At 38.3% G+C, this 25,512-nt stretch overlaps 1 protein-coding gene across 1 annotated transcript in view; it reads right to left on the bottom strand.

Moving 5' to 3' along the window:
- Nucleotides 1-25,512, bottom strand: part of LOC124614550 (protein sidekick) — a 629,897-nt gene that overhangs the window by 45,403 nt on the left and 558,982 nt on the right. The window contains exons 24-28 of the mRNA XM_047142952.1: nucleotides 19,766-19,946; nucleotides 18,954-19,169; nucleotides 12,724-12,920; nucleotides 8,694-8,890; nucleotides 1,204-1,443 (exon numbers count right to left, since the gene is read on the bottom strand). Coding sequence (XP_046998908.1) covers nucleotides 1,204-1,443; nucleotides 8,694-8,890; nucleotides 12,724-12,920; nucleotides 18,954-19,169; nucleotides 19,766-19,946 — 1,031 coding nt within the window. The remainder of the gene's footprint in view (nucleotides 1-1,203; nucleotides 1,444-8,693; nucleotides 8,891-12,723; nucleotides 12,921-18,953; nucleotides 19,170-19,765; nucleotides 19,947-25,512) is intronic.

Below are 25,512 nucleotides of genomic sequence, written 5' to 3'. Positions count from 1 at the left end.
CAATATGACGAAGGGCAACCCTACCGTAGATTGCTGCAGATTTCAATGCTGGGCCACCAACAAGTATCAGCGTGTGAACCATTCAACAAAACTTCATCGATATGGGCTTTCGGAGCCAAAGGCCCACTTTATGCCTCGCCTGGGCCTGTTGGTACCGACATTGGACTGTTGATGACTGGATTGCCTGATTGGAGAAGTCTTGTTTCAAATTGTATTGAGGGGATGGATGTGTTGGGTACGGAGACAACCTCATGAATCCATAGATCCTGCATGTAAGCAGGGGAGTGTTCAAGCTGGTGCAGGCTCTGTAATGGTGTTGCAGTTGGAGTGATATGGGACTCCTGATATGTCTAGATAGGACTCTGACAGGTGACCATATGTAAGCATTCTGTCTGATCACCCACATCCATTCATGTCCATTGTGCATTCCAACGGGCTTGGAGAATTCCAGCAGGATAATGTGACACCCCACACATCCAGAATTGCTACAGAGTGGCTCCAGGAACACTCTTCTTAGTTTAAACACTGCTGCTGGCCACCAAACTGCCCAGGCATGAACATTATTGAGTACATCTGGGATGCCTTGGAATGTACTGTTCAGAAGAGATCTCCACCACCTCATACTATTACGAATTTTTGACAGCCCTGCAGGATTCAGGGTGCCAATTCCCTCCAGCACTACTTTGGACATTTGGCGACTCCATGCCACGTTGCGTTATGGCACTTCTGCATGCTCGCAAGGGCCTACACGATATTAGGCAGGTGTGCCAGTTTCTTTGACTCTTCAGTCTGTACCATTTCAAGTCAGATGGCATCCTAGCATCCCCATGTGATCCATCAAACTTCATCATCAACGCTATTATCTCAATTCTATCCTGTCAATGTTTAGATCAAAATTAGCAATAACTCTGAAATATCTCCTCAATCCCTGCCACTAACCTCAACGATGGAACAAGCTACACTTTCCCCCGTTCACAGCATTAGGTAGGAACAAATCCCCTACTGTCATCAATTTGTATTATAAGTATTCACAAGAATTTCAAGTGAGTTTATTATAATAATACCAACTACTGACCATTAGTATTGCTTCATCGGACACACTTAATACCAAGATTTCACTGAAGAAGGCTCCTAAATCAACATCTGCAATATGCCATCTTAGAAAAGGATCTATAAATACTTATTGTATATTTTGTGCCTTGCCTTGTAACCCAGAAGATCTCCATTTTGCTGGTTCTGCTGAGGTGGCTTCCATCGTAGCCGAACTTCTGTAGACGACACAGGTTCAGCAATGACTTCCCGAGGTTCACCAGTAGGAACTGCTTCACCCACATATACTGTGACCGGGGGACTTGGTGGGCCACTACCTTGTGAGTTAAAAGGCATGACAACAATCTCATAATTGCGATCCCGGGTCAGTTCTGTAAGAACAATCTCATTGGCCTGAAACATTTATAAAGATATGATCAGCTGTATCAGTAAATCTCATACCCATTTGTGTCAAATTAGGTACATGCATATCAAACAAGACAAAAAATTAAAATTTTTTTTTTGAATTATTTGATATTTTCTTTTCTTTCACTTTCTGCATAACTGCAACATCTTTGCTGACCGCGTAAGTACCTCTGTCGAATTATTTCCTGCCTTGCTTGTGTCTGTGAAACCTTATTTTTAATACACTGAATATGTGACTTAATTTAAACTCCCTATCCTTAAATAAATAATTGATACCAACATTTCTGAATTCTCGCATAGCAAACTTTGCATCTATCTTCACTCGGCATCTTACAAGCCTTTAATGACTTGCAATTTGAAAGTGGATTAGTACAATTTCTTCATAGTATGATGAATTTAGTCCATTTCATTTCTAGTGGAATTTGATTTGCTTATCTATTTGTGTTATTCTAGAATGCTTTTGTAGCAATCTGTCAGATTTCACACCCAAGATCCAGATGCACAGTTATTTGCATTGATATACAATGAAATTCAGGGGTGATATATACTTTGGCTGAACTGTGAACCACTAATGCTGATTTGCTGTGAATTAAATTACGTACCGAGAACATTCACACCACTAACTTACAGAAATATACTTTTGTAAGTATCGGAAAATTCTGAAAGCAACCTATTTCTCATGTAATTGTACAATAAAATTAAAGAAAGATTGTTGAGAAAGAGGATAGGTCTACTGTCCTTCAAAATTTTAAAGGAGCACAATTTAGTTTAAGCCTACAATTGACAATAACAATACTAGTTTATCATAGCACTCACGAATGTTCAAAATTTCACAATTTATCACAATACAGATGAGTAGTGATACAATCAATGAAAGATTGAATTACAAGGATTTTTCACCTAGCTGATCCTGTGCACACTTCTATATTGGCATGCCGAAGAAGAACACTGCAACATAAGTTTATCTCAATGAAAATCACTAAAATGTGCAGCACATCTTCTGCCTGTTGCAGCTACCTAGTAAGGCGTTATGTAGTTCAAACCAACTTTCATACTGAGAACTGCTTTACTTGGCTTTTATAAGCTTCTAGCAACATTTGTTGGCTTTTATCAGTTTCTTTAACTTTTAGTACAATGGGAGCATGTTAGTGCACGGCTTCAAATGATTTCCATGAGTTTTTTAACTAGTCTTGCTGTTACGTCAGAAATTCCTCTAATACCTGTAATATTGTTTGCTGTCTTCTTTTCTTGTTTACCTGGATTTCGATCAACCTCTGTTCTTCTATAGTAAAACATATGGCCAGATTTCCATTTGAACTTGCATTAAGTATTCTAGCCTGGTCTCCCTCTATTTTTATGCACACTTTCCTCCTTTACCAATTTAATTATTCCTTGATGCGTCAGGATGTGTTCTGTCGGCATATCCTTCATTTTAGTCAGATTGTGCTACAAAGATCTATTCTCCTTGGAGCAATTCAGTACTACTTCTGTAGACACTCGATCTACTCACCTAGTCTTCAGCATTCACATATAGCAACACATTTCAAATACTTCTACTTCCTTCTTGTCTGTACTGTTATTACTGACATTTCTTTTCCATACACTTGATCAAATATTTTCAGGAAATACTTCTAACATTTAAATTAATTTAGATATTAACATATTTCTCTTTTTCAGGAACGTATTTCTTTCTATTGCTGCTCTACATTTTATATTCTCTTTCGTTCTGACAGTTCCAAGAATCTTTAACTTCCCCATAATGTGATAAATTTAAAGGAAGTTATGAAGGTTTATATATTCTAGAGACACCAAACTGTAGTACTTCCAATCTAAATACAAAGCCTGTGGAAAAACCTACAGTACACAGAACAGATGAGGCAATCCAGCAATGCTAGCAAAACAGCATGGATTATGTAAACAAGGAAAGCAGGGGAAGTGACACTGCAGTGTATAATAATAAGAGGCAGTGCAAAACTGCTGAGTGACTCCAAGGAAGTATGTGAGAAATTCATAGATCAATTTAGTAAGGTGAGTAGGGAGGATGTGATTGACCCACCACATGCTAAATCCCAGTAATGCCAGTAATTCATTCTTCCTGAGGTGTGTTACAGAACATTTGAAAACAGATTTAAGCAGCTCACCTTTCGCTTTGCAATCCTCAGTTACAGTTCCTGTCTCATTTGCTAGGGATTGAATTCTACCTTTCTTGCTACTAACATCCTTTACACATGACCATTTCCATCAAATACATCCAGTGGCTGTGATGAAATCTTAGTCAAATTTCTGAGAGAATGCAGTAATGAATTCATAAAGCCACTACAGCATTTAATAAACAGCACTTTCAGTCAGGGGTCATTTCCTGACTTGTTAAAAGTCACTGAAATAAGACCGGTGCATAAAAAGAGAATAACTACAGATTTCAAAATTATAGGCCTATTTCATTGACATCAATACCTAGTACATTGTTGGAAAGGCTACTTCTTGATCATCTTGAATCATTTTTCTGCAAGTACAATCCACTAAATACCTCTCAGCATGGTTTCAGGAAGAACAAGTCTGCAATAACAGCTGTTACTACATTTTTTTAAGCAGTATTGGATAAACTTGATGATGGAATTTTTTTTTACCTATCCAAGGCCTTTGACTGAGTAAATCATTCAATTCTTCTATATAAATTAGAAACTTATGGAGTCAAAGGAGTGGTATTAGATTTGTTAACAGGAGACAATGTCTCACATTGCATCATATAACTGGGGGACATATACAAACAGTAATATCATCGGATAAAATTCTTAACTGTGGAGTCCCTCAGGGAAGTACATCAATGATATAATAATTCTACAAAATTCAAACGTAGTAAATTATGCCAACGATACATTCTTCATCAGCTGGGGCTCAACAGAATAGTTAGCAGCGCAAAATAATACAAAGAACATCAGCCTCATCACAAAATATCTCACTAAAAACAAATATTATGGACAAATAAACAATTTATTATTATTATTTTGATTCCCAAGTAGCAAAACTTATCTACTACTTTCAGTAACTGTGGGTGAAGTATCCAGCATTCCAAACAAAAAGCATTTCAGTAGGAGTCTACATTTATATGAACAGATTTTGTAGATAGCCTAGAGTGTTACTATAAAGGACAACACTGGTCGTAGAATGCACAAAAATCATACATATATAAATTGTTCCTCTCACTTTTATAGAGTTAAAAGGTCTAACCAAATACAAATTGAAGTAATACACTCTGTGTGAATTGGGAAAATATTGTTCATCATGGAGTCTTCATAATTATGCCGAAAATTTGTGTGTGGAGGGCATTTCTGTTGAATTTGATAGGGAGATAGATGGACACTTTATGAAAGCATGCTTAAGGAATCTGGATAAATTTTAATTTTTAAGTGGTAATCTATTTTATTATATTTACCTGTATAAGTAATTATATATGTAACAGTATTTTTAATGAGCTGTACCTGCCATTTGAATCAAGATGGAATAATTGCACTTTAACAACCAATTACATGTGTGATTAAGTTACATAAACAAATGAATGCTGTAACGAGAAAATTGATTTTACACTTTTGAAGTGAGTCGATAGCAGACTGAAACATTCATAGATTATGGAAAAAAACTGATATTTAAAATTATTAAAATACTTACTTTTTGGAGCTTCATATATAAAGATCTCATAATCATGAGTGTAAATTAATTATCACTGTGGCAGTTAACCATTAACAAACACACAGACTGATACTTGTGCTAACAAGGTTAATGAACTGCCCACTTTCTTAACCCTGACACTGTGTGTCTACCCGGCACAGTGTAGGTTCACAGCTGTGCGTGTGTGTGTGTGTGTGTGTGTGTGTGTGTGTGTGTACTGGATTTCTTTTGAAAGCTAATAAAGTTTTCATTCTTCTTTGTGTGTACCTGTTGATGACTCAACAATTTGCTATTCAGTGAGCGATCTCCTTTAGTCCTAAATTATTTCTTAATCTACTGATATCTAAAAAACATACACAAAACTTACAATTAAGCTCATGGCAAATGATTTGTTTTCAAAGATGGAATTAGTAACTTAATGGAATGCCCTTGGTGACATATTCTGTTATTTACATTGTGTATTAGTGTACCAAAGAAATTTATTTTTTAATATTGTATACGGGATATGGCGAATAAGGAATTAAATGCTTATTTACAGGGGAGAAATGTGTAAGGGAAGAGAACCCACAGAAATTTCAAAGAGCAATGTTCTTTATTAATGCTGGAATCACCTTTACACATGTCTGTCTGAGCAGTGAAGTATTCAATGAAACATACTGTATTTACCCGATTATAACTTGAATGTAAGATGACCCCCCCCCCCCCTTTTTATTAGGCTCTCTGAGAGAAATTTATAACCAATAGCCGACACACCCTCAATTGTTCCCTTCAACATACGGAGAATGTCAACAAGAATGCTTCACGATACATGTAAGTACGCCACTGTCCCCAATCTAGAGTTTTAGCATACCCTGCAGAAATGTATGCTATTGTTGAGTATTTGTCTAACTTTAAAGTCAATTTGATTCCAAATCCAAATGGATTCACGCAAACTGCTGGTTAAACATGGTACATGTTCATCAAAGTATGCACTGTATGCATGGTTGGCAACATGACGTAATTACTGCTTGCTCACAGTCGTGCCTGTTTCACTGAGCTCCTCCATTCAATACTCCACAGTGAAATATGGATGTCAGTATATTCCATGGTGCAGGTCATATGTAACAACAGCAACAAATACATAAATAAAAGATCACAACATGATTCAGTCCAATCTCAAACCTATGATGCAGAAATGTCTGCTGATACTATCTCCAAAATGGGTCTTTCTATTGTAATTTCTTCTTACAACACCAACTGCGGTCAGTTTAATGCGATTTATTTTGTATTTAGACATTTAATTCTGGATTAATTTTGTTTCTCTTCTCGTTTAACGTCATCATCTTGCTCCAAAGCTGGTAATGTTTTTCCCCAGTATTCTAACACATGAACAGCGACAGAATTTCTCATTTTAAACCCAAGTGGCAAATCATTACAGTTTCTTGTAAACAAATAAAACACTGACTTGGGTTTAGAATCAAGTAATGGGTTTTGAAGGAGATTTTTGCCTTTGAATGTTACCTTTACTTAAAAAGCAGCATAAATGTATGTATATGTATGAGAACTTTTATTACAAACCTGTTCAAATACAACAGAAGCTTGTAAGTTAATAGAATTTAATGTCATTTCCTCTTGTGTTCCACAAAACTGTCAATTTTTAAGCAGAGCATTAAATTGTTATAGTCACACTGGTCCATAGATTCTTGCATTTCCCTTGCCCCAGTGCCACTAACAAATGTCATGTGATGGGTCAAGCAAGGTCAATATTTAATTGAGTGCTTCAACGTATTGGGAAATCTTGAGCCTATTTGAATGCAAGCACTTTTTGCTACACTCTACCACTCAGGATTGGACAATATACGAGGGCGGTTCAGAAAGTAACCTCCGATTGGTCACAGTGCGGGTTGTGGGGGGAGTAGCGACGCCATCTGTGCGTTCACGCACTCAACAGGTCAGTCGGCATCAAGCCGTGGTCGAGTGAACGTCGTACCTGCGCTAGTTTAGTTTTTGTGGCAGTTTGAAATGTGTGCTGCAATAGAAAATCCCGCCAAATGTGAAGTGTGTGCTGTCATAAGGTTTTTTACAGCCAAAGGATATTCTGCAGCAGCTATTCATTGTGAGCTTTGTGCCGTGTACGGACCAAGAGTTATGAGTGAAGGAGTTGTCCGTGAATGGGTACGTTTATTTAAAAGTGGACGAGAAAACATTCATGATGAAGAGAGGAGTGGTAGACCATCATTGGTGACTGACGAACTCGTTCAGACAGTTGATGCAAAAGTTCGTGAAAATCGACGTTTCTCAATGTCGGAGTTGTCTACTGGTTTTCCACAGATTTCTAAGACTCTCTTGTACGAGATAGTGACAGCAAGATTGGGTTACCGTAAGTTCTGTGCACGATGGGTGCCCAAAATTCTTACCAACCACCACAAAACTCAAAGAATGGCCTCTGCATTAGACTTTCTGTCACGTTATGAGGACGAAGGGGAACCATTGTTAAACAGAATCGTGACCGGTGACGAAACCTGGATTAAGTACGTGAACCCTGAGACAAAAGAACAATCAAAGATGTGGGCACATTCAAATTCGCCTACCAAACCAAGAAAAGCCTCGCAAGATTTTTCTGCCAGAAAACTGATGGCAACGGTGTTTTGGGATGCCAAAGGGGTGTTGTTGGTTGAATTCATGGAACGTGGTACGACCATTAATCAAGACGTGTACTGTGAAACAATAAAAAAGTTACGACGGGCTATACAGAACAAACGCCGTGGTATGCTGACTTCCGGTATCGTTTTTTTGCACGATAACGCCCGTCCTCACTCTGCTCGCAGAACAACGGCCCTTCTTGAGTCCTTCAAGTGGGACGTTATCAACCATCCACCTTACAGCCCAGACCTGGCGCCAAATGATTATCACCTCTTCATGCATTTGAAGAAATGGCTCGGGTCACAGCGGTTTGATGACAACGAAGAGCTCAAAGATGCGATCACAAGCTGGCTCCAGGCACTAGCGGGTGATTTTTATGCAGAAGGAATTTCAAAGCTTGTGAAGAGATACGATAAGTGCCTCAATCGCTATGGAGACTATGTAGAAAAATAGTGCAAAGATGTAGTTGTAAGATGTATATATTAAAATATTTTTATTTAACTTGGTGTATTTTTTTAAATCAACTGGAGGTTACTTTCTGAACAGCCCTCGTAAATTTACAGGAAACCTCAATAGCCATAGCTTCAATCTTTAAATGTAAGACAATCCCTATATTAATCTGTTAAACAGTGTAAAAATGTTGATCTCAGCAGCAGCTGTGTAATCTTCCAACATGAGACGACCCTGTATTTTTTGAATGACGAATCTGGGAAAAAAACCTCATCTTATAATTGGGTATATATTATAATTAATGTTTTTCATAAATTGATTTGTGCTATAGCCATATGTGTGATGCTTATGTTCTTCGAGGAGAGTGGGCAAGAGCAGCTGGTGAGTTGTAGGCCACTGCCTTATAGCAGTCAAGTGTACAGTACTTTGAGATTTTCTACCATGTAGTACACACAGCTTATGGCAGATAAAATTGCAAAATAGGCATTTAAGATGATTACCTCAATACCACGGACTTCTTCTTTAGGCGTTGTTTGAAGCACAATTGGGAATTCAGAGATTGGCTGAAAAACAATACGATAGCCTCCAGTCTCGTGATCACCATTCCAGTATTCCTTTTCGATAACATCCCACTGAACCTGAACACTTGTTGTTGTAATAGGAACAACTTTTAGTCCATTTACTCCCCTGCTGGGAGCTGTAAGGGTAGTAATAAATACCAAAATTTTAGTGCGTGTACTTTACAAATACTAGATATGTTATACTTTCCACAAATATGTTAAAAGTGATGAAAACATTTTATACATTAAGGTTTAGTTCTATATTAGGAACAAGTAACCAGCCCTGAAAATTTTTATCCATTTTAAACTCATCAAGTAATTGCATTGTCACAGATTTGAGTTTCCAGGACTGCTCCCTTAGTTTTTTCTTCTTCTTTTAGTTAAAAGAAAATCAAGCAAAGTATTTCACTACCCTAAACTAATATACAAATGGCCTTCTCCCCCACCCAAACTTCGTTACAATTTAATGCATAAGCTGCACAAATCAGCAACTTACCAGCACTGATTACCATCTGGACATATCAGAGAAACTGATTTGTTATCATAAAGTGCATTACCAGGAATTAAACTATCTTGAGACTTATCACCTGGTGCAGGAACATAAGAAATCTCGATAATTTTAACATGATAAAATCCATGACTCATAAATGAAAAAAAAAATTATGTAAGAGGAAAACATTATATTTAGCACCTATAAGAATATTTTCAACAATACTATAGTTTCAATAGTTTAAGAGGTGAAATGGAGTCTGTGAACATAATAAAATGAACTTGTAGATAAATAAATAGAGTTTTGTGAACTAATAAAATACATCTCAACTCTCTTTTCTCCCCTCTCCATGGAGGGGGGGGGGGGGACATTCTTGCTTTGTGTTAGCACAGGGGGGGCCCAAATGGCCTGCGCAGATCGGCGAATATTTCGTCGTTCTGCGCATGATGTCAGCATAGGAGCACGTTGTGTCGAGGCGTCAAAAGAGCTGTTTTACCGGTGTTGTTGTTTTGCTTTAGTTTGTGGTGTTGTTGCGGTGATATGTAAAAGTGTTGCGTTAAAATGCCTGGGTGTGCTGTAACAGGGTGTCTGTCATACAGCCGAAAGACAAAAGGCAAGGATATAATTTATCATTAGTTCCCAAAAGACGTTAAAGTGCAGAAGGCCTGGATTATGAAGTGCCACCGAAAAGATCGCTTCAGTGTTGCGACGGCAACTGTTTGTTCATTGCATTTCACATCCGATGATTATCTACGTGACTTGCGAGCAGAACTTCTCAATCTACTGCCGAAGAAAACACTTAAACCAGACGCAGTGCCGAGTGTGAATATATCAGGAAGTGTTCCCAGTGTTAGTGGAAATGCAGGCCCTGATGACACAGTTTCTCCATATAGGGCAGTAGGGCAGACAGGTTGCAGGCAAGAAAGACAATGAAAAATTCAATTGAGCACCTGGTTAGTGTGTCTCTGAAAAAAAGAAAAATAGACCAGTCAACAGCGACTGATGACTGTGACACTGATAGTAAACAGATCAGCGAAATCTGTAAATGTATAGAAGAATTAGAATACAGGAACCGCAGACTGACAGTTATGTGTGCAAATCTCAAGTGTAGTGAGAAACGTTTGAAACTCAAAGTGAAAGCTTGTGGTGAGAAAATAAAATATCAACAAAAGTGTCAAAAGAAGCAAGTGCAGGAGAAAGTGACTCAAATATTAGGCAAATTGTTTTCAAAAACACAGATAAACTGCTTGCTGAATGGAAAGAAATGAGCAAAATGTCAAAGGGAAGATATTTGTAAAGCGGTTACACTTCATGCTGTGTCCAGGAAGTGTTATTTGTTTTTAAGAAATTAGGTCGGCTTCCCACTTCCAGGACTGTCAACACTTAAGAGATGGACGTCACACTCTTTCAGATGTTTTCCTGGTGTGCTGACAGACGTTTTGCAACTAATGAAAGCCCACTCATCTGCATTGACAAAAACTGAACGTGTGTGTGTGTGCCATCATTCGACGAAATGAATGTAGACAGCAATATTATTTATGATCCTGTTGAAGATCGTGTTGTAGGGCCACACAGTAACTTGCTATTTGTTATGGTACGTGGTTTGTTTTCTGGGTAGAAGCAACCCATTTACTATGATTTTGACACACAAATAACAGCTGATCGGTTAAATAGTATTATCTGCTCTGTACAAGATGTCGATTACGATGTTATTGCGGTAGTGTGCGACCTTGGAACAAAAAATCGATCTGTGTGGAAAGATTTTAATGTGACAGAAACAAATTCCTGCTTTTCCAATCCGCAGTATGAAAATAAACGAATCTGGGTGTTTTCAGATGTTCCACATTTGTTTAAATTAATGAGGAACCACTTTCTGGATGACGGACTAAAGCTTCAAAGTGGGAAAATTGTTAATAAATCTATTGTAGGAAGACTGCTCGCATTAGATAGGGGTGAAATTAAGTTGTGTCCTTAACTGTCACAGCTTCATCTCAGTGTCAAGGGGAGAGAGCGTCAAAGGGTTTATTTGGCAATGCAACTTTTTTCGAGTACCACAGCTAAAGCCATAAAGTACTTAATGCCTGAAGAAGAGGAAGCAGCAAATTTTTTTCAGTTAGCAAACGATGCATTTGACATTCTGAATGCTCGGAGGTACAATAAGAATGCATTACCACGTGGTTATGGGATACATAAGGATGTTCAAGAAAGAATATTGAGAGAACTGTATACGTGTGCCGAAAAAATGCGCGTAGGCAATGCAAATCACTTGCTCCCATTCCAGAAAGGCATTATGACAACTGTTCAGTCATTATTTGGACTGTTTTCAGATCTTCCGCCACTACAAACAACATGTATTTTAACTGCAAGATTGAACCAGGATGCATTGGAAAATTTTTTCTCACAGATCAGAGGAATTGGTCATTTCCATTTGAACCCTTCTCCAACAGAAGTAAAATATCAATTACGGCTGTTACTGCTGGGACACAATGCTCATGACATACCTCTGTCAAGTGACACATCTGTAGAGGCAGATGAGTGTGACGGATTTTTGACGTCACATCTGTTCACAGGAATTTTGCCTGACATGAGCGAAGCACTGCAAATGATAGATGGTGAAAAAGAGCTACGAGATATTGACTTCCCTGTTCAACCTGCAACAGAAGAATCTGCTGTCAAAGAGGGATGTGCAAGGAACTGTGACAAGACGCTGGGAACGCTGTCTGCAGATATTTTAAGTCCTCCAACAAATGAAAATTATGGTTGGATTGAATTTCTATCTCGCGGTGGGCTTACAGTTCCAACAGGTGAGTGGCTACGTAAGGTGTCTCAGTTTGAACTAATTTTTAATGAATTTAATGGACTGGATAGTATTTCCAAGGAAAAAAATTTAGTGAAAACAATATGCACTGCTGTCCAAACTAAATATCCGGAATTTTCATCACACGTTATAAAACTGTATGTCAGAACACGACTTTTCATTCATATGCGGTTCCTCAATACGAAGCGTAAAATGCAGAAAGCAGCAGCAGCACAGAAGCGGAAATCGAGACAGTGGCACTCTTCTTCTACTGCAAACATCTAAACAGGTAAATCAACTGTTTTAAATAATTTCCTGAGAACTTATTGGTGTTATAAGTAGTTGCTTGTCCTTAGTAAGAGTCGCTTGCTGCACTAGCCCCTGCCTCGCTTTGCTCCTACAGTGACGTCACTGCGCCAGCCAATCACAGCCGATTTAGGTTCGGGCCCAACCTCCCTTTTAAATAACCTTGGTGTTAGCATAATTACATTGTTCTGGCTGATTCATATCGCTTCTAACAAACTTTATCTTTCCCTGTCTCAGATCTTAATGAACTAGTTCCAGAAACTCAGAGTTGTTCGCCCTCTTCTCATTATACTGCCAGATCAACTACAGCATATTTTCTTCTTCTTCAAAATTTACTCACTTTATTAATATTTTGCAATACCGAAAAATATACATACCTGCTGGAAGTGTTCTAACTGTTGTCGATTCAGCACTCCATCCACTTGGGCCTATATCATTAGTTGCTTGAATTCTAAATCGATATGTTGTGAATGGCTTAAGATTTTTGACTGTGTAGGAATTAACTTGTGGATCAACTCTTTCAGGAACTGTTTGCCATGGACCAGATCCTTCAGCCTGCTGAATAGAGTAATACCTATAAAAAACAAGAATGGGCATCAGTCAAAATGACAAGTGAAAAACACGTACACATGGAAGTTCACTGTGAAGCTGCCTTCTATTTCTATGATTTGTTTAAGCATAATATACTTCTTCTTAAAATCACACTATTTATTATGCTACCTCCTTCCTGTGATGTACTGGCATGGTTTCTAAAGTCTCAGAATACTGAAGTAACCAATTCTGATATAAATGGAAATGCACTATGTAAAGAAAACAATCACACTAGATAACAAAATAAAACAGTGTGGCATACAGCAGGGGTTGGGATGGGTAAAAAGGTGTGTGTGTGTGTGTGTGTGTGTGCGTGTGTGTGTGTGTGTGTGTGTAGGGGCGGGGGGGGAAGAAGAGAGAGCACATATGAGACATAGTACACAGAAAAATGTGGTGTTAAAAACTCTTGTGTTTTATATCTGTTAATGATAAAATAGAGTTGTCAGTTTCAGCAATCAGTGCTCTAGAATACCTGATCTCAACCTTCATGTACGGTTTCAGTATTGTGAAGATGGTATTGCTACATCAGACAAAGCAACATCCTTCATGAAATCTTTCGACTAAAAATGTTGCAGATGCAATAGTAAAATATAAATGAAGTTAATTAATACATTTTCTTGTGAGTTCAGTAACATATTGAGTTACTCTTGTAACTAGTCATTTGTCACAGCACGTTTTCGAGTTGGCAGAAACATGCAAAAGTTGAGCCTCTGGTAGAAGATAAGATTCTCCCAAATTTTCGAAAATATTGTATGTGTGCTTCTGACATGATCCAATTCATGATAATTTCCTCACCATGGGACTAATTAGTGAACTATGTGTCTCCCAGCACAAAACAATTCAAACAGTGAACAAAAAATTATGCAGAATCTGAGAAATTGATTAATTCCATGTTCAATAACCAAATAAGAAATTGGGACAAATTGTATGTAACAAAATGGCAGCCCCCTGAACTTCCAAGAAAAATTATACATTCTCACAGCCTGTTCTTTTTCACACACACACTTAAGAAATCAGAAAAATTTATTCTACTGGTATTGTTTTCCAAAGTCTGCAGAATACTGAAGAAGGCAATTCTGATAAAAATAGAAATGCACTATATAAAGAAAACAGTCCTGCTAGGCAACAAAGTAAAACAGTGTGGTATGTAGTGACTGGGTTTTGTGATGGGAGGGGACAGGGGGAGGGGATACCATGTTCGCATTTACAGCATTACATGGACTAACCTGCTTGCAGTTGTAACAGAGCTATTACAAATGATTGAAGCGATTTCATAAATTCACTGTAGCTCCATTCATTGACATATGGTCACGACACACTACAGATACGTAGAAAAACTCATAAAGTTTTGTTCGGCTGAAGCTGCACTTCAGGTTTCTGCACTCGAGAGCGCAGTGAGACAAAATGGCGACAGGAGCCGAGAAAGCGTATGTCGTGCTTGAAATGCACTCACATCAGTCAGTCATAACAGTGCAACGACACTTCAGGACAAAGTTCAACAAAGATCCACCAACTGCTAACGGCGATGGTATGCGACTGCTTCTGGATGCCTCTGTAAGGGGAAATCAACGGGTCGGCCTGCAGTGAGCGAAGAAACGGTTGAACGCGTGTGGGCAAGTTTCACGCGTAGCCCATGGAAGTCGACGAATAAAGCAAGCAGGCAGTTAAACGTACCACAGCCGACGGTTTGGAAAATCTTATGGAAAAGGCTAAAGCAGAAGCCTTACCATTTACAAGCCCTGACACCCGATGACAAAGTCAAACGCTTTGAATTTTCGGCGCGGTTGCAACAGCTCATGGAAGAGGATGCGCTCAGTGCGAAACTTGTTTTCAGTGATGAAGCAACATTTTTTCTTAATGGTGAAGTGAACAGACACAATGTGCGAATCTGGGTGGTAGAGAATCCTCACGCATTTGTGCAGCAAATTCGCAATTCACCAAAAGTTAACGTGTTTTGTGCAATCTCACGGTTTAAAGTTTACGGCCCCTTTTTCTTCTGCGAAAAAAACGTTACAGGACACGTGTATCTGGACATGCTGCAAAATTGGCTCATGCCACAACTGGAGACCGACAGCGCCGACTTCATCTTTCAACAGGATGGTGCTCCACCGCACTTCCATCATGATGTTCGGCATTTCTTAAACAGGAGATTGGAGAACCGATGGATCGGTCGTGGTGGAGATCATGATCAGCAATTCATGTCATGGCCTCCACGCTCTCCCGACTTAACCCCATGCGATTTCTTTCTGTGGGGTTATGTGAAAGATTCAGTGTTTAAACCTCCTCTACCAAGAAACGTACCAGAACTGCGAGCTCGCATCAACGATGCTTTCGAACTCATTGATGGGGACATGCTGCGCCGAGTGTGGGAGGAACTTGATTATCGGCTTGATGTCTGCCGAATCACTAAAGGGGCACATATCGAACATTTGCGAATGCCTAAAAAAACTTTTTGAGTTTTTGTATGTGTGTGCAAACCATTGTGAAAATATCTCAAATAATAAAGTTATTGTAGAGCTGTGAAATCGCTTCAATCATTTGTAATAACCCTGTATTTATCTGTGTACATAAAAGGCACTGTCCTGGCTCAAAGGTTATACAGGGGATGAAAGGTTTTTTGAAAATATTCAATATTACACCAATTTTGAAGCGAGACATACAATTGGTATTTGATTTCTCTGTCAGAAATAAACAAATACATGTTTCAGCATTTTCGGAAATTTAAATCCTACAGGTGTGAAATAGTGGGTGGAAGTTTTTTTTAAAATAAACCATTATTAGAGGACTACTAAAGTATTTTTAAAGCTGTATTTATGAAAACTGGTATTTCATTTCTCAGTTGCAAATAAAAATAAATTGTCTTTCAGCATTTTTGGAAATTCAGTCTCTAAGACAGTGAAATAGGGGATGAAATGTCTTGTGAAATATTTCTTTATGAAAGCATTTTTAAAGCTAAATCTGTGACAAACTGAAATTGGATTCTTATTCGAAATTTTAAAAAAACTGTGTTTCACTGTTTTTGGAAATTCAAATAAGAGATGAAAGCTTTTATAAAATATTTCATTATGTAACTATTTTTGTAGCTAAATCTATGAAAATTGGTAATTCACTTCTCAGTTAGATACAAAAAAATGTGTGTTAGTGGATGAAAGTTACTATGAAAATATCACGGCAAGAACGCAAAAGGCATGATTAATAAAAACTTTGGACTCCAGCTACCAGAAACACTTTTTGGTTGAAATACGTGATTCTAAGGCCTTAACTACCATAAAAAAATTTCGAACTACATAAAAATATGATTATAAAAGGAAAAGAAAGAAAAACTGTGAAGACCATTTACTCTTTGCGAGTGAAGCATCGGGCACTAAGCTGGTCATAAATAAGTTAGGGGTCTTTACAAATAAGGGAAGCATAAAACCATAGGGTGACAGAGTTTTCTCTTTTACACATTACAGCACATACTTGGATGCAACAAATGTTGGTCTGATACTGCTTCTAGAGCGTTTTTGAGAACTCTCAAGGTTCAAAGATTCACAAGCCTGTCGCATACCACAGAAGAGCACCAATCATTGAGCCGCAGTTGTGTTTGCGCAATTAGCTAAGTAGAAGACAATAAATCTGCATGTACTACATGTAAATTGCACCACTTTCTCTAGTGTCTCCTACACTCACCGCCAATCTTCCACAGAACAGTACAAACAATGTTTCTTCAAAAAGGAACAATAATAATAGTAATTATAATCATTGCAGTACATCCTTGGTGAGATATAAGTAAGGAACCATGACGAAATGATCATATTTTTTTATACATTCATGTACAAATAACAAATATGGAGTATGTTATTTAAAGCCAGGTTTGGCTCAGCATGACTTCACATCAAAATTTGTGCAAATGTATCAATAAATAAACAATTATTTCATCATGATTCCTAATTACATACTTCATAGGTCTGGGAAACTGAGAATGGTCATCAAGAGAGTGGTGTGCTGACACCATGCCCCTCCATATTGCTTCTGAGTGACACCACTGGCACAAGACGACAGGGCGGCTAGCTGGTACTGAACAGCCTGTCACAGACAGTATGTGCAGCTGGTATACCTCAGCATGAATATACCACAATGATTACCCTTAACTTCACTGTTCCATTCCAAAAAAGCATCATTTGCTGTAGCATAATAAGTGTTTGGTGGAAGATTAGGATGGAGATTAAATAAAAAAAAAAGGGTGGCATATAAATCAGGTGATGCTGTGGAAATTAGATTGGGAAATGAGACACTTAAAGTAGTAGATGAATTTGGCTATTTGGGGGGCAAAATAACTGATGATGGTTGAAGTAGAGAGGGGACAAAATGCAGACTGGCAATGGCAAAGAAAGTGTTCCTGAAGAAGAGAAATTTGTTAACATTGAGAGTACATTTCTGAAAGTATTTGGATGGAGTGTAGCCCTGTAGGGAAGTGAGACACGGACGATAAATAGTTTAGACAAGAAGAGAATAGAAGCTTTTGAAATGTAGTGCTACAGAAGAATGCTGAAGATTAGATGGGTAGATCGCGTAACTAATGTGGAGGTACTGAATAGAATTGGGGAGAAGATAAATTTGTGCACAACTTGATTAGAAGAAGGGATCGGCTAATAGGACATGCTCTGAGGCATCAAGGGATCACCAATTTAGTACTGGAGGGCAGTGTGGATGGTAAAAATTGTAGAGGGAGACCAAGAGATGAATGCACTAAGCAGATTCAGAAGGATGTAGGTTGCAGAAGGTACTTGGAGATGACAAAGTGTGCACAGGATAGAGTAGTGTGGAGAGCTGCATCAAACCAGCCTCTGGACTGAAGACCGCAACAAGTTAGATCCAGTACAAGCAGCCCTCTGTTCAACAGCTGAATCTCTCATATAACATTCAAGAGGCTTGCAAAACTTGGGACTTCAGTATCTTGAAAATGCTTGACAACTGCTTCATACTAGAGTAGCAGTTGTTACATGTAGGTATATATTACAATCATGCAAAATATGAAATAGGCTGCACTGAAATTTGTGTTAACAGTTCACGTACTGCACATTTAAGGGAGTTTATTTTTTTACTTTTTAAAGCTGAAGTTTTAAAGAGTAAATGCTCTTCTCAATATGTTTCTAACAGTTAACATGTAGATAAATATCCCAATAAACAGGTGTAAAAAGGGTTACAAAAAGTTACTGGAAAAAACAGTTATTAGAAATAACGGCTTTTTGGATTAATAAGTTGTTCTTGTCATCAAAAAACTAGCTCATATGTTAACTGTGTGAAGTTATCTTTAGAGAAATAGCAGGTAGTCATGCAGCCCCAACCCCCTCCCCCTCCCCTCCCGCCACACACACACCACTGAAAATTGTCTCAGCAACTGGACACTTTGTTTAATTCTATTACTGAGAATAATGCTTTCCTGCACTTGTACACTGCCTAAAACTGATGTTGCACAGATGGAACATAATTGTGTATATGAGGATAAATCTCAACCTACCAAATAAGTCATGAGAAAAACGATACAAAAATGGTAAGTTTAGCAGGGCATCTTTCTCCACTAAGTGCTTGTCAGATGTTCAGGCACCTCTCCTATTACTTGATGAATAGTGAGCTGGTCTCATATATGTAATCACAGAGTGATCATTGGAAACACGCATGCCAGAAATTATTAGCAGAGATAGGGAAATAAACAAATATACAAGGGAGCAGACAGGAGCAGGCAGGAAGTAATTATGGCACCCACAAAAAGTAAAACAGATGGCAGGGCACTTAGCTAGATGAATGGATAGTACATTGATTAAGAAAGTTCCTTGGTGGTTCCCAAAACACAAAAAAGACTGAGATGATATAATGAGAGGTACGAAAAACCCACAGGTTGAGCACAGATGATTATCAATGAGGACTGTAATGCGTGAATGCCTTATGGCTGGTAATGACATGGAATGATGATGTGGACACACATACATACATATTGTTATGTGTCAAAATTCTAAGTAAACATAATAATTACCTCAAAGGTGCAAATCCATCTCTGCCTGGTGTCCAACTGAATGTTATCTGTTCACTTTGCACTTGACTGCGGCTTATCTGTGGTACAGATGGAGGCTGTGGTCTTTCTCGGTTGTTTGTTGTGAAGACAAGAGCAAATGCTGTTTTCCCCCAACCCAGTCGGGTTTGTGCTGTTACGGAAAACAGATAATACTTCTCTGGGAGTAGCTCCGTTGCACTGCAATTAAAAAGGATTCATTAAAATTTTGTACAATGAGCTGTAACCAACCACAAGAGATGTGTAACTGAACCACAGTAGACTATTTCGTTATTGTAATGTAAATTATTTGCCAAATTATGCAATAAACTACAAAAAACTGTTGAAGTTGTGATATTAATTTTCTGCACTGCTGACTAGTTTCAATTCTTAAGCTCACCCACTAAGCTCTGCAATACCATCCATTATGACAGCCATATGCTTGTTTGTTTTAATTAAATGTATGTAACTGTACAATGTGTTTAACTAAAATGATCAAACATATGGCTTTCGTAATGGATGGTACTGCACAGCTTTAGTAGATGATTTTATATTATTCAAAATTAGTCATAAAGAAAATTAATACTGTAACTTTGACAGTTTTTTTGCAGTTTCTTGGATAATTTGGTAAATCATACAGTTGCTGACATCCGGCCTTCCAGAATCCTGTAAGTTAGTAAATTATTTGTTTCAGACCAGTCATTCTTCATCAACATTTAAAGATTTTTCTCGACAAATCAAATGTGATAAAATTATTACTATTTCATCAAGACTAATTTACATAGCTTCTTACTTACCGATATGTTCTGTCAGAAGGAGGAAACTCCCTTGATAAGTTATCCTTTGTCTCATCAGAGAGGCGGTAAGTAACTTGGTAAGCTAGTATATCTCCATTAGGTTCTTCTGGGACATCCCATATTATACGTGCAGTTGTGACTGACACATCAGGAAATGATACATTTGATGGGGCACCAGGTGCTATGAAAAATGAAATAAATGCAAATGTAAGCTTCGATGTACACAGTATAAAGTTTGTTCATAAAATTATGAACCAAGGCTATTTTATGCTCAGTTTTCTTCATTGATAAAGTTCATGACACATGATTTCATATTAAGAAAATAAAATTCTTACTAACAACAGAAAAATGCAAATGAAGCTCAGTAATTACCACCATTCTTCAATAAGTTCTATAAATAATTTCTATAAGCAGACATTTTTGCTGTAATAACTTAATATAATGTGTAAGGTGAGATTTGTAGCATGGAGCAGCACTGTAAGTTAGCATGTTGCATGCTATATGCTCAGATGATTGGCAGTTACACATGTACCACGAACAAACATAAAATTTGTGGATTGTGACTTGTAATTAATCAACAGTTCCTGCTCTCACAACCTTACAGATTCTTGCTGCCATCTTCTATGGTCATGGGGAGGGCAGCAGGGAGCCGGTCTGTGACAACAATAGTTATAGGGATGCATACTCTGATATTGTCATTACATGTTTTTGATTAACAACTACAGGACAGGTATTGCATCAAAAACAGTAAACCTCATAAAACACAATAAATTAAAAGTGAAAAAAGATATTTTCATAAGAGGTGAATGTTGATTATACCATAATCCATGCTCTTGTTTCAGACTGTGATTACGTTATCCCACTACTGAGAGTAACAATGCAGCAAGGAATAAGATTAAATGACTGGCATTGAGATCAGGCCATTCCATCACCAGCCCATCAACTCAGATGAGGTGCAAACAGTATAGGCTGCCTGCCACATAACCCTATTGCATGTGTTCTGCATGTGCACGGGCAACTTTTTGGCCACCCCACATGCACCTGGCCAGTACAGTACAATTGCATAGGCTGATGAACTGTGGTTTAATAACAAAAATTAACAAAATGCTAAGGAAGTAAGAGACTGTTACACTCTCAATTCAAAAAAGAATACAAAACTGTTGATAGGCAAAAGTTGGTAGCGGCTATAAAAAGGTAGTTGTTCAAAACGTACAACAATGTCTACCAACATATGATAAGAACCTGAGAAATATCTGGCCCTATGTAAAATCACTAAGTGAGTCTAAAGCTCCTATTCCGTCATTTGTTGACCAGTCTGGTATTGCAATAGAAGGTAGTAAAAAGAATGCTAATGTTTTAAAATTCTGTGTTTGAAAAATCATTCACGGAGGAGGATCATACAGGTGTACTATTGCCTGACCATCACACAGACTATGGCATGGAGGACATAGAGAGAGAGAGAGGCATCCCCGGCTCTGAGAAGCAACTGAAAGAGACAAAAGGAAATAAGCTGCCATGTCTGGAGGAATCACAATTTGGTTTTATGGAGAGTTCAGCATTGGTCCATTACTTAGCTTGTATTTATTGCTAACATCTCACTCAGTGCAAAGTCCCAAGCACACATAAGAAGTGTAAAAGAATGGACCTGCAAAACTGTAGACTTATATCCTTACTGTCAGTTTGCTGCAGAATTCTTGATCATATTCTAAATTTGAAAAAAAAAAAAAAAAAAAAAAAACCTTGGGATAGAGAAAACTGCTGTTCTCAGATCACAACAGATTTAGAAAGCATTGCTCAAGCAAGACTCAGCCTGCCCTTTTGTCACACAATATCCTCCAAAACACAGATGGAGGGCAACAGGCAGATTTCAAAGTCTCCAAGAGTTCTGGAATGCATTCTACACAGTGCCTCACTGAAGACTGTTAACATAGGTCAGAGCAAATGGAATAGGTTCTCAAATATGTGAGTGGTTTGAAGACTTTGTAACTACTAGAACCCAGCATGTTGTCCTGGATGGCAAGTGTTCATCAGAGACAAGGGTATCATCAGGAGTTCTCCAGGGAAGTGTGATAGAACCACTCTCATCCTCACTATGCATAACAGTCTGACAGATAGGGTGAGCAACAATTTGCAACTGTTTGCTGCTGATGCTGTAGTTTATGGATAAATGTCATTATTGATGAACCGTGGGAAGGTACAGCATGTCTTAGACTGAACTTCTATTTGGTGTGAGGGATGGCAACCATTTTAGTAGTATTAGGTGCAACAAAATATTGTAATTCAATAACCCGGACATAAGATTCAGAATGAAAAAAATCCTCAATGATAAGCCTATGAAAGGAAGGGGCTAATATGAAACATAAGCTTTATGGTGTTGCGAAGTGCATAAGAAAGAAGATGCTGAAAGGAAAGTTAATAATGTAAGCCATATGGTGTTGTGCAGTGTGTAAGAAAGCAGAACAAAGGTGGAGTCAAATGCAGATGAGTAGGAAAAACAAACTTTTAATGTTTCAGAACAGTATTAGTGGCGTGCTGTTTTGACACATTAATTAGCTAAGCATATTGCAGCAAAGCCATTTGACATGAAATGAGCACGTAAGGTCAGTTATAGGGAAGGCGAATGGTTATCTTCAGTTTATTGGCAGAATTCTAGGAAAGTGTAAGCTCATCTATAAAGGAAACTGTGTACAAGGTGTGTTCAAAAAGTACATCTACATCTATACTCCGCTAGCCACCAAGCGGTGTGAGGTGGAGGGCACTATTCATGCCAAAGTCAGATTTCCCCTCCTCTGTACCACTCACAGATCGCACGAGGGAAAAACGACTGCCTGAATGCCTCAGTACGAGCTCTAATTTCCCTTATCTTTAAATGCTGATCAATGCGCAATTTGAAAGTTGGTGATAATAATATATGCTTTACATTGGATTTTGGAATTTAGTGAGCAGGAGCAGCCCCTTCCGTTTAGCACGTCGTCTGTCAGCAAGTGTGTCCCACTTTAAACCTTCTATGAGATTTGTAACACTCTCGTGATGGCTAAATGTACCAGTCATCTTGCCACTCTTCTTTGGACCTTCTCAATCTCATGAATCATACCAAACTGGTAAGGGTTCCATACAGATGAACAATACTCTAAGACTGGACGAACTAAAGTACTGGAAGCAGTACTTACAATATAAAGTATGGTGAATTTATTTTTTATGAAAAAATATTTATTTATTAATCAATATTCATGTTGTTTCCTTCAAAGTTCTTCTCGTAAGCAATTTTTGGTACAGCCTTGAGCACTTCCAGCAATGCAGCTTTTATTTCCTCAATTGTTGAAAATCTTTGTCCTTTCATAGGTCTCTTCAGTTTTGGGAACAGGAAGAAGTCGCCGGGGGCCAAATCCAGTGAACATGGTGGCTGAGGCATGATTTTCGTGTTGTTTTTGGCCAAAAACTCTCTCACAAGCAATGATGAATGAGAAGGTTCATTGTCATGATGCAAAAGCCATGAGTTGTTTTTCCACAGTTCCGGATGCTTTTTGCTTGCAAAAGGCACATAACGTCAAAGTAATACTCCTTATTCACCATACGACCTTGAGGCAAAAATTAATGATGCACTACGCCACAGTAATTGGAGGGGGGGGGGGGGGGGGGGTGAGTAAAACCTTGACATTTGATTGAACTTGCCGTGCTTTTTTCCATCTTGGCTCTCTGGGATTCTTCCATTGGGATGATTGGCCTTTGGTTTCGATGTCATAACCATGAACCCGTGTTTCATCACCAGTTAAAACCTTTTTGAGCAAATCAGGATCATCACTGACGTCACTCAAGAGCTCCTGAGCAATGCTCATGTGAATGTTCTTATGATCAAAATTGAGAAGTTTTGGAACAAACTTCGCTGGCACACATTTCATACCCAAAAAAAACCAAAAAAATTCCATGATACGAGTCATGGCATCTTCTCGGACATTTTGGAAGAGCTTGTACCACTTGTAAACATTTTTTTTTACTTAGAGCAGACTCATCATATGGCACTGTCAACATTTCAAGTGTTTTAGAGTGCTTGATTCTATTTTTCACACAAAATTTGATGCAAGTTCTTTACTCGATTTTTTATAATAATTAAAAATCGCTGAGCACACTAAAACACTTCTAACCGTATGCTGTACACTTGAAACTGTAAATACGTCCGAGACATGTCTACCAACATAACAAAAAAAAAAAAAAACCATAATCGAATTACGTTGCTGCGCAATTTGAAGAGTCACCTTACTTTTTTGAACAGCCCTTATATATTGTATTTGTGTGACCAATTCTTGAGCACTGCTCACGTTTTCGGTCCCTGTCAGGCCACATTAAGGGGAGACATCAAAGCACTTCAAAAGGTGTTATGCTGGATTTGTTAGTGGTAGGTTTGATCAATATGTATTACATAGATGGCCCACCAACTAAAATGGGAATTTCTGAAGGCAAGATGATGCTGTTTTCCCAAAAGATGACATTGTATTTGCAAAACACTTCTGAGAAATTTTAGAGAGCCAATATCTGAGACTGACTGCAGAAGAACTCTACTGTCACCAATGTACATCTTATATAAGTACTGTAAAGACAAGATAAGAGAAATTTAAGTTTTTACAGTGGCATGTAAACAGTTGTTTTTCTCTCACTGCACATGTGAAAAGAACAGCAAAGGAAATGACTAGCAGGGGTACAAGGTACCCCCTCCCCACAATGCACTATATAATAGCTTAACATCTATGGATGTAGATGTACATGGGGGTCTGGCTACTTGATTGCCTGCACATCAGCTGTCAGCGAACACCTGCCCTCTGCTGTTCATGGGCAGGCACTTTAGCTGGAACAGCCTGATTTAGACGAATGTTCTTGTGGATCTGTATTATCTATCTGAAAACAATCGCCAACGAAATACAATTTTTGACTGTGGTCACATACAAAATAAAACTTAAGTGGCATCAATAAATTCTGCAAGGGGCATATCATCATAGGGTACTCTACAAAACAAAATCTAGTTACTCCACAGAGGTGGGAGATATGGCTTTCATTGCAGCTTTTAAAACTAATTTTGTTATGTCAGCTGGACCCTGAATGCAGCAAAGTAAACTTTAGCAGCTCCAAACGTGAATTACCAAGAGAGCACCTTATTCACGGCAAACTGTTCAAATTAAACATGGAGGTTTTAATATCAAAACATTATGACACCTATGATCAGTAACACAACCATAACTCTCTCTGGAGCTTCAACTACTTATCAGGCCCAGAATTGAGGAAAATTCTAACCACCATCCTTCCTATACTTGCCAAAGTGGTACTCCATCATCAACACAATCCTTGCAACATCCTAGTTCATCTTAATGCCACAGGCCCTCCCAACCCCTTGCCACGTAGTTCACACACAGCCATGTGGAAGATCCCAATGTAAGACCTGTCTGATACACCCACATGCTACTCCAATCCTGCCACAGGCTTGTACTGTCCTATCAGAGCCAAGGCCACATGTGAAAGCATTCATGTTATATACCAGGTTTGAATTACCACCAACCAGCTGTCCATCCAAATGAATGGCCACCACCAAATTGAACCAAGAGCAGAGTTGATCAGTCAGTGGCAAAGGAATTGATCAGTCAGTGGCAAAACACACTGCTGAATAGAACATGGCTTAATTCCATTGGCTGCCTCACAACAACAAGGAGATATCCTTGCACCACATTGTTCAATTCCATAATACTCCTGTCCACATTCCC

This window comes from Schistocerca americana, chromosome 1, assembly GCF_021461395.2.
Source record: "Schistocerca americana isolate TAMUIC-IGC-003095 chromosome 1, iqSchAmer2.1, whole genome shotgun sequence".
NCBI lineage: Eukaryota > Metazoa > Arthropoda > Insecta > Orthoptera > Acrididae > Schistocerca > Schistocerca americana.
The sequence above is the reverse complement of the archived record's forward strand: the minus strand, read 5'-3'. Positions and strand labels throughout refer to the sequence as shown.